Consider the following 12,204-nt stretch of genomic DNA (forward strand, 5'->3'; position numbering starts at 1 on the left):
ATTTTATGAAGATGACAGTTCTGAGCTTCATTTTTTTTATTTACAAGTAAATGAAATATGTTTTGAAAAGAAATGTAAACTCTGAGATAAGAAAAGCAATATAAAGACACGGTTCTTGGCTCCACAGTGACGTGTTGAGGGGAGGTCATGCCACTGTTTCTTTAAACAGCAAAGCTGGGATGGTAGAGCCCACCTGAAATCCCACAAGCTAGAGGGCATCCTGGTTTACATAGTGAGTTCTAGGTCAGCCAGGACTATGTGTTGAGACTGTTTGAAGAAAAAGGCAAAACTAATATACAATGATTGTGTAAAAAAAACAAACAAAAACAAAACAAATCCCATGATTTCTTCATGTTGGCATCTGTGAAAGAATAAGATCACTTTTCAGTGTGATACTCTGGTCAGATGTGAGGTGACCAGGTGACAGCACCTGCTCTCTGAAGCAGTCTCTAAGCAAGGACTCAGTACTCATCCAGAGTGTCTGCACGAGGAATGGAGAGACCCCGGTCTTTAAGGGCCTGGACCTTCAGCTTCTCTGCCTCCAGCCTGCTCTGCTGCTCTACCCTCTGTTCCTCCAGGATCTCTTCAATGGAGACTTGCTGAAGTGGCGTGTCACTTTCCTTTTCCAAGTCCTGCAAAACAGGCTCGTGTGAACAATTCCCAGGAAGACCCAACGACAGCAGAAAAGCTTATGGCTGCACACACAGACTCCCAAGCACAGCTTGGACTGCTTTGTGCATCGTGGTAAGGCCAAAGTACCTTCTTCCTGCAGAGAGGCAGGTGGCAACAGTGCTACACAACACACACTGGTCCACAGTGCACACACGGGCTGCTATCAGTGCAGAGCTCAGCTTATATAAAGTCCCATATTAGTCTGGGTTTACTTCATATCAATAACTTTTCTTCAAAATAAAATTTGAGTTTGGGAGGTAACTTAGTGGACAAAGTGCTTACTGTGTGCTTGTGTAGACCTGAGTTTGAACCCCTCGAAGTCACATAAAGCCAGATATAGTAGTGCTCCCCTACATTCCAAGTGAACCTACAATGAGATGGGAAGTTACACAGAGAACCCCTGGAAATAGAGGGCCAGCAAGCCTGGGGTGCACAGTGGAGAGTCCCTGACTCAAACAAGGGGCAAAATGAGCACTAATAGCCCAGGTTATCCTCTGCCCACTACATCCACACCCTCTCAGTCTGTGTAAGCAATCATACTGCACCTTTGCATACACACCCATCTCTAAGGCTAGTTACAGAAAAGTATCTTAACTTACAGGAAATAAAAAAACTTACTTACATGATGGCCACACAAGACAAATACTGTATTTTACAATCTCAGTATCAATTTAATTTCTGGGGTTTGTTGCTCAGGAAGAAGGTATAAAGCCTTGATTCAAATGTACAACACACTCTTCCTGCTATGGGCAATAAACTGTTCCTCTGTTTCACTAACTAGGAGTCTCTGAATAATATTTACTGTTTCTTCTGTGGCAAGAATTAATAGGAAACATCATGAGGCCAGGTAAGCATTCTAGTTTGGTCCAATGCATTCAATTTCTCTAGTAATTTAGCTTAAAAAAATTTATTTAAGTTTTTTTTTTTTTTTTTTTTTTTTTGACCAGAGTTTCTCTGTGTAGCCCTGGATAGCATAGACCTTTCTTTGTAGACCAGGCTGGCCTTTGCCTCCCAAATGCTAGGATTAAAGGCATGTATCACCATGCTTGAATTAATTATTTGGTTTAATAAAAATACTACTTCATTTTTCTTACTTCAAAAATATACACTGGGGAAGGGGGGTGGTTGGGGAGAGGGAACACCCTTATAGAAGGGGGAGAGGGGTGGGGGATTATGGACAGGAAACCAGGAATGGGAATAACATTTGAAATGTAACTAAAAAATATCCAATAAAAAATACATACTGTAGGAAAGTTATACTACAGACACTTTAAAATTACAACTCTTGTATAGAAAGAACACAAATACTTTGATGAATGTTGTAAGATTTTCAGATGTAGGCCAGTCTATGTGTTATCAGAAGCACTGACTCTATGTATCTTCTGGAACTGTGTTTTTAAATGTTGTGTGTCTTTGCATGTGTGAAGATGTAAGGACAGCTTGGTGGAGTCTGTCTGCTTCTTCCACAGTCACTTGAGTTATGGGACTTCAAAGCTCTGATTGTCAGCCTTGCACCATCTTCCAGGCCTAAGAACTGTTTTGTTCTATGGGATCACCCAGAGCAAGGGATCACCCAGAGCATGGGATCACCCAGAGCATGGGATCACCCAGAGCATGGGTGTGCAGGCAAGCATTCTGCTGCGTAGCTGTATTGTCAAACCAGGCACATCTATGACTTAGAACCAAACCAAATTCATAATGAAAATAGTGACTACATTTTCTTTTCATCTAACACAGAATATAATTAGTATTAATGTCATAAATATTTAATAGCCAACTTTGTATGTAGAACTATATACGAGCCTCATTATCTGTTTACCCTTAAAATGTATAGGTATTATTTATATTTCTATAACATAAAAAACCTATACAAAGTAGCAAAGTATGGCTGGGCTCTCCCCAAATAAGCCCAGACACGCTCTTGTTTCCTCAGCAAAAGCTGTCCTAGAATTCCCTCTGTAGCCCAGGCTGCCCTCACACTGTTCTCTGCTAGTGAACACGGGATTACAGGTGTGCCACTGCAGCAGGCTATCTATATTCCTGTTTCTGTTCCTGTGTTGGATTTTTTTTAAAGATTTATTTTTATTTTAGGTATGTGAGTACACTGCCGCTGTCTTGGCATCAGATCTCATTACAGATGGTTGTGAGCCACCATGTGGTTGCTGGGAATTGAACTCAGGACCTCTGGAAGAGCAGTCGGTGCTCTTAACTGCTGAGCCATCTCTCCAGCCCGAAGGATTTCTTTTCTAAGGATTTTGTTTTATTGTTTGTTTATGTGTATAGGGTGTACCTGCAGGGGCTAGGCAGGGGTTCAGACAGTCTAGAGCTGGAGTTACAGTCAGTGATGAGATGCCCTGTGTGCGAACTGGGAATGGTTTGGTTCTCTAAAACAGCAGCAAGCACTCAATTACTGAACCATCTCTCCAGCTCCTGTAATGACTTTTGATGAGAAGGTTTAGAAAGACACTCATCAAAAACCTCTGCCCATGCTTCGGTCTGGATGCTAACTGACACATGCACGCCTCCAAGGTTGCAGAGCTCAGCACTTGTGGTATCAGCTGGAGGACTCTGACCAGATTAGAAGCCACGCAAGTTGCATAAGTCACCTGGGTCAAAAGTTATCTGCTAAACTAGATAATCACCCAACCCTCTCCTGGATGAAGAAAAGCCAGTGTTCTTAGCTCTCTTCCTAGTTTTCAGTGTGTCACTCACTGAGTGACTCATTCCCGTGACTGGGATCCTCCATCATCAAGGCAGAATCCAGGCACCTCTTTTTTTCTTTTTGGAATTAAGGTCTTGCCCAGGCTGGCCATAAACTTGAGATCTTCCTACCTCAGCCCCCATGCCACCATGGGGTACCATTAGAGACTACTTATGCAATACAATGTTTTTCTAAATAGATTCTGGCTATGGTTCTGAGCTTTAGTACATAATTTCTTCAGACTGATTCACATAATCATCTTTTTAAGAAGAATGTTTACGTGCAACCTGTTCATGCTTAGAACCTACAGATGGCATCAGAACCCTCAAAGCTTAAGTTACTGATGACTGTAAGTCACCATGTGGCTGCTGGGAAGTTAACCCATGTTCTCTGCAAGAGCAGCAAGTGCTCTGAACTGCGAGCCTCTTTCTAGCCCCACCACGAAACTATTTTAAAGTGAGGCATTAATACAGTTTACAGCATTAAAGTGAGGGGTTAATACAGTTTACAGCATTAAAGTGAGGCATTAATACAGTTTACAGCAGTACTTGGGTGGTACTGCAAGTTCATGCACATCAACAAGTAAAGGCCGACACAGGGCGTCTTTACCTTGTTCTCTCAGTTTTTGAGTCAAGGAACCTGAACTCTTGGTGTGTGCTAGACTGGCTGGCCTCTGAGGTCACAGAGCTGTCTGTTTTCACCTTCCCGTGCTGCGATTACAGCCTTGGACACCATGCCGGGCTCTGAGTGCTGGGGATCCAAGCTCAGGCTCTCATGGTTGTACAGCAAACTGCCATCTGCCTAGCCCAGTGTGTTGGAGACAGGGACTCATGCAGGCCAAGCTGAATTCAGTCACTACACATGTGTGCTGCCCCTGCACCGGCCATGTTAATCTCTGTGCTGTTCACATCTTAGTATGTGTGCTACACCAGCAATGTTGTTTTCTATTGGGTGAAGCCAGTAACATTTACTAGTGAGATCAAATCTTTAAAACGCCAAAGGCCACAGACTAACGTTAATTACCTTCTTCAGTGTTGCTCTAGCAACTACAGCTTCCCTACTTGGTGGCTTCCTGTGAGAAAATGTGGTGAAATTGGAAAGCAGCAGCCAGCATCAGTGCCCAGATCCACAGCAGTTTAACAGTCTCACTTACTATTTCTCCTAGTAGGACCACATTTTCTCCTCTGACCACGAAAATCCCTCGAGGAATATCACCGTACTTTCTGCCCACGTGAATTCGCTCCACAGTCTGATGGAGCACTAGGTTAGCTATAAGCATAAAAGAAGAAACAGATATTCAGTTCATATTGTTGACTATAAAGGTCTATAACTCAATTACTTAGTTGTTTTTTTTTTAATTTCAGCAATAAGCCATTTATGAAAATTTGGTTTCTTTTTTGGGGGGCTAAGGGGCAGCGTCCTACTCTAGCCTCAGCAGGCCTGGAAATCATGATATAATCCAGGCCTTCCCAGCATTTGTGGTGATTCTCCTGCTTCAACTTCTTATACATGCTGAGATTGCAGGCATGTTCAGTTTTAGGAGACTTTCAGACAAGGAAAGAGTCTTTCTGACTATGTTTTGCTAATGAGTGACTGATGGTAGGAATAAGTTACTTCTGTATCATTTCACTGCTAGAATCAACATAGTCCATAGGAAAATAGAAATGATTGGGAATCTGGAAAACTTGAGCCCAGACAACTATGGAGATTGAAAGCCTGCATTTTAGAAGGAGAGCTTCCTTATTATATGAATATATGTATGTGATGACTTTAGTGAGATTTAATTTTTTTGAGCCCTTATGACTATGTAATCGAATCTAAATTTTATGGATTAGGACACAGCAATGCTTTATATAGTCATGCATTGTAGTCTCTGTATTTCCTTTTTATCTCTTCATAGCACTTCGATGAATTCAACTTAAGGCTTAAGGCTTAATATTCTTGTTAAAAATATTTTTCACCTTTGAATTAGTACTATTTGTCTTACTTGAAGTAAAACAGAAGCTGTATTGTTTTGGTTTGAGAAGGTTCTTCATCTGTTTCCATAATGACCCTCTTGCTCTACCCATAAAGTCCCTGGGACTACAGGCATGTGGCTGGCTGTTTATACCTCCTACAGTCTCCTGTTTCAGCTATGCTTTCCCTCTCATTAAAATCAGTGACCAAGCAGATGACCAACAAGTGTCAGTGTAAACCGAGAAGTTTCTTATCCCAAAGAGAAAGGCATAGATCTTCCTTGAGAAAGTGCAGACTGACTACTGAATCTGAAGTATTCCTGGATGTAACTTGCTGAGCTTATCTGTGCTCCGCCCCCAACAGGAGTTTCAGGAAATGGCTTTTACCCTATTTTCATTGGACAGGGAGGGATTACCTCCAGGAAATGATTTTAAAACTAACATTTGGCTCCCTCTAGTGGGAAAAATAAAAAAAAAATCACTTTTAGAATACAAACTTGTGAATGACTACACAAGGTTTTAAAACACCTAATCATAATTTTAAAACAATTTATTCACCACAAACAGTTCTAGTAGGCTAACACATGTGGAAAAGTTAGATATAAGTAAATTTCAAAGTAATGGCAAAAAAATTCAATGGGATCAAACCAATACATACCAAATTGATCAATGCTTCTTAAAAAACCTATAAGTGTCCTTCCATCTCGAAGTAGGACCAAGTGCTTTTCTGGGGAGAGGAGAAAAGATCTTTTAAAAAAAGCTGTCAGTTTCAGTGAGCTTATACAGTGTCAATAAGACGTCAGTTACCAGCTGTCTAAGCTGTACCAGACCCTCTTCTAATGTATTAGGGTGGAGTTCGGTATGCGATATAAAACATTGGAGGGGAGACTGTAATCTGGGATTAAATGACCTCAGTGCTGTAAAGACTTGGAGCAGTTAGTGTTGCAGAGTTAGAAAAAGACACTGAGTAGCCAGGAAAGCAAGTGTTCCCGGCTCTGATGTTACATTTAACCCTTTTAGTGTAATATAATTTCTCTACCTGAAATAGAGAAGTTTAGTCCAGATGTTTTTATTTTTCTGAGAGTGTTTTTATTTTTCTTGTGTGACTTAGTTGGGCTCAAAGTCACTATTTAGCAGAGGATAATCTTATTTTTTTAAGATTTAGTTTATACATGTGAGTACACTCACTGTCTTCAGACACACCAGAAAAGGGCATCAGATCTCATTATAGATGGTTGGGAGCCACCATGTGGAATTGAACTCAGGACCTCTGGAAGAGCAGCCAGTGCTCTTACCTGCTGAGCCATCTCTCCAGCCCCCAACTTTGAACTCTTAAATGCCCTGCCTCCATCTAAATTCTGGAATTATGGAAGTTCTATTTACTTTCATCATTGGCTAGATTTCTATTACCATAATCCTAGAATTACTTCATTGTTTGCTTTCAAACCAGGAAATTTGAAATGAAAACAATGCTTTAAAGTGGCTGGGTGTATAGCTGAGAAGCAAAGCCTCCAAAGCCCTAAATTCAATCCCCAGCACCAAAACCAAAATTTAGAAATGCCTCAGACATACAAGAAGATGTGATCTCGAACAGGAATTCAAGTAAAAGCTTTAAAAAAAAAATATGTTGTGTTTGTTTACATGTTTGGAGAGACCAGAAACTGGCATCAGACTCCTTAGAAGTGGAGTTACAAACAGTTCTCAGGGAACCACAAATGTATCTGGTCCTCAGGAGGGGAAAGAAGCATACACAGATAACCACTGAGCCATCTTGTCAGACTGAATTAAACTAGTGGTTCTCAACCTGGGGGTAGCGACCCCTTTGAGATCAGATGACCCTTTCACAGAGGTTGCATATCAGATGTCAGATATTTACAATTCATAACATTAGTAAAGTTAGTTCTTGGTTGTGTGTGTGTGTGTGTGTGTGTGTGTGTGTGTGTGTGTGTGTGTGTTTAAGATCCATAGCCCTACCAGCTTGTTTTTATCCTTCTTCTTCTGTTCTTTTTGAAACAGGTTTTCTTTGGCTATCCTGGAACTATCTCTGTAGACCAGGCTGGCCTTGAACTCAAAGATCCATCTGCCTCTGCTCTCCAGTGCTAGGAATAAAAGTATGTGCCACTACAGCCAGAAGGAGGCGGTCACAACAACATGAGGAACTATATTAAAGAGTGGTAGCAGTAGGAAGGTTGAGAACCAGTGCTCTAAACTATTCTGAGGTCTCAAAGTCACCAACCTCATGAATTTATATTTACCGTTGGATGAAAGCAAGAAAATCACATCTTGTGATAAATACAACAGAATAACAACGGTAGAATGAAGGACACACCAAAACAGCCACAGAAAATGTGGTGGTGGGACTCCGAAGAGAGACCTTTGAGGTGACAGAGTAAAGGATATGATAAACATCCTTTAGAAAGACAAGCACGATTTTAACCACTCATTTCTTTAATGTTAGGCATAAAGTACTTTTTGGGTTTTTTTCTTTTTAAGACAGGATCTTATTATATAGCCCTGGCTGTCTTGAAACTATAAACTAGGCTGGCCTTGACACCTACCTCTGTCTCTGCCTCCTAAGTGATGGGATTATAGGTGTTTCATTATGCCCAGCTCAAAAATAAAGTGCAGGAGTTGCAGTGAATGTCCCCACCAAGGTTTCTGTATATGGACTTGGCTGCCCTGGAACTCACTCAGTAGACCAGGCTAGTCTCAAACTCACAGATCCAGCTACCTCTGCTGAGGGCTGGGATTAAAGGGGTGTTACCACCACTGCCAGGCATAAAGCACTTTCTGTCTGAAAAGAGGGGCAATGAGTCTTCTCTAAAGGAATCACATCATGATTAGGCTCCAATTAAGTATCATAAGCACATTTTAATTATGTAAGAGTTAAGAGAGAAACTAGACCTATTCCAGATGGATCTTTAAGGATAAATAAATTTTGGCTATGAGAAAGGGAAAGTGAAATGAGAAGATTAGAGACATCTGCAAATTCAGCCTAAGGGGAAAAGTAGCATATTCACATTTGGGTCAAAGTTAAAAGACAGGAGCTAAATTCAGAAAAGTACTGAAGGCAAGTTTAACTTCAAAAAAGTGAGGAACCATTAAAGATTAATGTATAGAAAAATGGAAAGTTATGATGCTCAAGTATGTCTAGAATGTCCAGAGATTCAAAAAAAATGAACCAAACATGCAACTCAGACCATCCATTTTAGAGAACAGTGAAGTCCAGAGGACTAAGAAAACCCACAAGAACTAGAGTTAGAGAAACCAAGAAAACAGCAGAGGGCAGGTTATATGGCTCAGGGGGAAGAGCACTTACTGCTCTTGTAGGGGACCCACGCTTACTTCCCAGCACACATATCAGGTAGCTCACGTATCAGGTAGCTCACAACTGCCTAAACATGAGGCCTATAAGCATACAGGTACACACGTATATACATAAATACACATTTACAAACCCAAATACACAACACAACGTACAGTGCTGTGGGGAGAGAACTTAAAAAGAAGGCCTTACATTTTATGACTATGAATACAACTTCGAGGGGTTAGAGAAACGGCTCAACAGTGAAGAACACTGCTTCTCTTGTACAAGATGAGGTTCGGCTCTTTTCTAACTCCAGTTCCAGGACATCTGATGCCCTCTTCTGGCATCCTGCACACATGTACTGTGTAACAGCTCTGGCTGTCCTGGAACTCATTTTGTAGACCAGGCTGGCTTTGAACTCAGAAATCTGCCTGCCTCTACCTCCTGAGCGCTGGGAGTAGAGCCACCGCTACACAGTTTCTAACTCCAGAATTTTCTAGACGGAGACAGAAGGAATGCTGTGATTTAAAGGGGCCAGCCTGGCAGCCGCCCTTTAAAAAAATGAAACCAAGCCAATAGAAAGACAACAATCCCCTAAGACTTCTTACAGCAAAACCAGACTATAAAGATGGTCCGCAGAGTCAAAGCTGCAATGAGCGAAGTCACTCACGAAGGGATGCAGGTCGATGGAGACACAAGGCTGAGCAAATATATGAGCTACAAAGACACAAGCACAGCTGAGCCAGGCATGATGGCACACACCTTAAATCAGAGCAATTCGAGAGGCAGGGGCACTCTAGGTTAGACAGGACTATATAGAGATCCCTTCTCAAAACAAGAACCTTGAACAACTATAAAAATTGGTTCAGACACTCTTCCTATGTGTGTCTGAATGGGGGACTAAAGGGTGTACATCAAATGGTTTGTTTTTTTGTTTTTGTTTTTGTTTTTTTTTTTTTAGTAATGGAGAGGGTCTGAGATCCACAAAGAAGTATGAGAAGGCTTGGGAACACAATCACGTTTAGTACAATGGCAGATTTGTTGTTAGACGCTTCAGGTAATTCAGATAGCTAAGGGAAGGTGAAGGTAAAAAGAATATTTCATTACACTTCATGCTTATAAAGTGGATAGTGTGTGTATATATTAATAGCTACATCTGTAGATAAACATATGAGCGAAGTTTATTATATTTGTCCCAGTCAACACAATCATGGATGCTCTCTAATTTGCAAACTCACACAGGAAATTTATAGCCTTGTACTTGTTTGAAGTTGAATAAATCACTGCTTTTGAAAAGTCACAGGATTAAAATGATTTTAAAATGCTGACTACAAGGGTTGGGGATTTCGCAAGGGTAGAGTGCTTGTCTAGCAAGCGCAAGGCCGTGGGTTCGGTCCCCAGCTGGGGGGGGTGGGGAGAATCCTTTTAAAATGCTGACTACAGAGCAGAGAGATGGCTCGGTGCTTAAGAGCACTGGCTGTTCTTCCAGAGGACCCAGGTTTGATTCCCAGAATCCTTTTCTGGTCTCTCCAGCACCAGGCAAGCAAACAGTGCACAATCATATACATTTTTTTTTTAACGCTGCTTTAAAAGTTCTGTTCGAGGAATCATACACAGGTAAGACTTTAAAGGAGAACATGAAAGTGGGGGCTGGAGAGATGGTTCAGAAGAGCACTTGTTGCTCTTGCAGAAGAAGATCTGAGATTCTTTCTCAGCACCCACACTGTGACTCTGTAACTCTGTCTGTAACTCCAAATTCCAGAAGATCCAAAGAAGAGAAGGCCATGTGGCTTCTTGGGTACCAATATGCACGTGGTTTAATTACATGTAGACACGATATGAATACACAACAAATAAAATTAAACCTTCAAAAAACACGAAATTGTAACCTCTTGGTCTGTACAGGACTGACCTTCTTTTAGTAAAAGCAAAACTGTCGAACAGAAAACAGTAAGTTTGAGGTGACTTAGCATTTGCAGAAAAGCAGGTTATTACCTCCGACACCTGTCTCTCTAACTTTAATCTGAAAGTGCTAATGACCCTCATAGGAATAGAAGACCGCAAACTGGCTATATAGCAGTAAGCCTGCGTTTACTTCTAATTAAGTTCAACTGCTGTTGTCTTAACATTTTCTGTGTTGGTGAGTCCTTCCTATAAGCATTCTCCATCCATCCATCGTCAAATATAACTTTGAAATGCTGCAGTGAAGGGCAGGGCACGCGAACGAAGTCGCCTGGGCCACTTCACGTTCACAAGTCGGATGCTGCGCCCCTCAGAAAGAGTTTCACAGTTTGGGGGGCGGGGAGGTGTCACCAGCTCAAGGACAGAGGAGGTAGGTTGGGAATGGGCTTCGAGGCTATGAAGGCAGACCACCCCGCCCCGGCCCAGAGATCTCTCTCGAAACTCCTTCTCAAGGGATGCCCACTCGGGAAAGGGTCCCACACCAGGCTCCCCCCGAGGGAGAAGTAGGTACTCACTGTCGATGTCCTCGATGAGGCTGGCGGTGCCGGGCATATAGTTCATTTTGAGCTCTCGCAAGGCTGCACTGGACGGCCGCGAGGGCGTCCAATCGCCCGTCGGCGGGACGCGGACGGGAACCCGCCGCTCACCTGCAACTCAAACACCGCTAGTCGCCGGAAGCGTTTCAGGTAACCCCACCCACTTCCGGTATCGCCTGTCCATCCACTGAAAAAGGCGTGCCGGGCGTTCGGTCGCAGACAACGTTTTCTTCCTTTCTAGTCAGTGAAGTGAAGTCCAGGTCGGAAGGGCGGAGAATAGGCGTTTCCTCACTCGTGACAAGCGCTGTCCCTCGCCTCGCTTTCCTGCTCCGAGGCCCGGGTTGATCCGTACAGTCCATGACCGCTCGGCACTCGGCGTGCAAGGGGCGGGACCGGCTCGGGATTGGCTGTAGCCGTCCTAACCCCCTTCGCCGCCCGCCAATACCTGTGGCCCGCAGGCGCCTGCGCAATGGGACGGCCGTGGGGGGCGGGAAGCGCTTCGCGGCAGCGGAGCCCATGTCGGCCCTGAGGCGCTCGGGCTACGGCCCCAGTGACGGCCCTTCGTACGGCCGCTACTACGGGCCCGGGGGCGGCGATGTCCCGGTGCACGTACCTCCGCCCTTATACCATCCGCTTCGCCCGGAGCCTCCCCAGCCTCCGGTTTCCTGGCGAGGGCGCGGGGGCGCCCCGGCCGAGACCACCTGGCCGGGAGAAGGCGCAGGTGGTGATGGCTACTACCCCTCTGGAGGCGCCTGGGCAGAACCGAGCAGAGCTGGAGGAGGCCACCAGGTAAACCTTCAAGTCTTTTCCGGGGCTCCAGTAGGGAAGTCTTGGGCGGAGGTGAGGACATTTGAGGGGTTTATACTTAGGGTTTGTTACGACTCGGGTTTCTGATTTGTTCGTCTTCTGGGGAGGGTGCAGAGACGAGGACTGGAGATGTGAGGGGATATATTTGTCCCTTCGTTTTTACTTCAGCCATCGTAAGTGTGCCTGTTACCACGAAACGAACCGAAAAATTATTCTGCGCTGACTTCCTAAGCTTAGTAGCAGGCTGCAGCAGGATCTCTCTCC

The 12,204-nt window shown here is 43.6% G+C and overlaps 3 protein-coding genes across 2 annotated transcripts in view; 2 read left to right on the forward strand and 1 right to left on the reverse strand.

Moving 5' to 3' along the window:
- On the reverse strand, window positions 1-11,511 carry Lsm1 (LSM1 homolog, mRNA degradation associated). The gene is made up of 4 exons (NM_001108876.1): window positions 11,113-11,511; window positions 5,987-6,055; window positions 4,527-4,642; window positions 1-632 (listed from the first exon to the last, which is right to left on the reverse strand). Exons 1-4 carry the CDS (start codon window positions 11,156-11,158, stop codon window positions 462-464), a joined length of 402 nt encoding a protein of 133 aa, NP_001102346.1. The 5' UTR covers window positions 11,159-11,511; the 3' UTR covers window positions 1-461.
- Window positions 1-12,204, forward strand: part of Erich1 (glutamate-rich 1) — a gene marked incomplete at its 5' end in the record, with an annotated part of 52,793,804 nt that overhangs the window by 43,457,901 nt on the left and 9,323,699 nt on the right.
- Bag4 (BAG cochaperone 4) overlaps window positions 11,337-12,204 on the forward strand; it is a 17,246-nt gene continuing 16,378 nt past the window's right edge. The window contains 1 exon segment of the mRNA NM_001025130.1: window positions 11,337-11,922. Coding sequence (NP_001020301.1) covers window positions 11,650-11,922 — 273 coding nt within the window. The 5' untranslated portion in view covers window positions 11,337-11,649.

Source organism: Rattus norvegicus, chromosome 16 (genome assembly GCF_021556685.1).
Source record: "Rattus norvegicus strain SHRSP/BbbUtx chromosome 16, alternate assembly SHRSP_T2T, whole genome shotgun sequence".
NCBI lineage: Eukaryota > Metazoa > Chordata > Mammalia > Rodentia > Muridae > Rattus > Rattus norvegicus.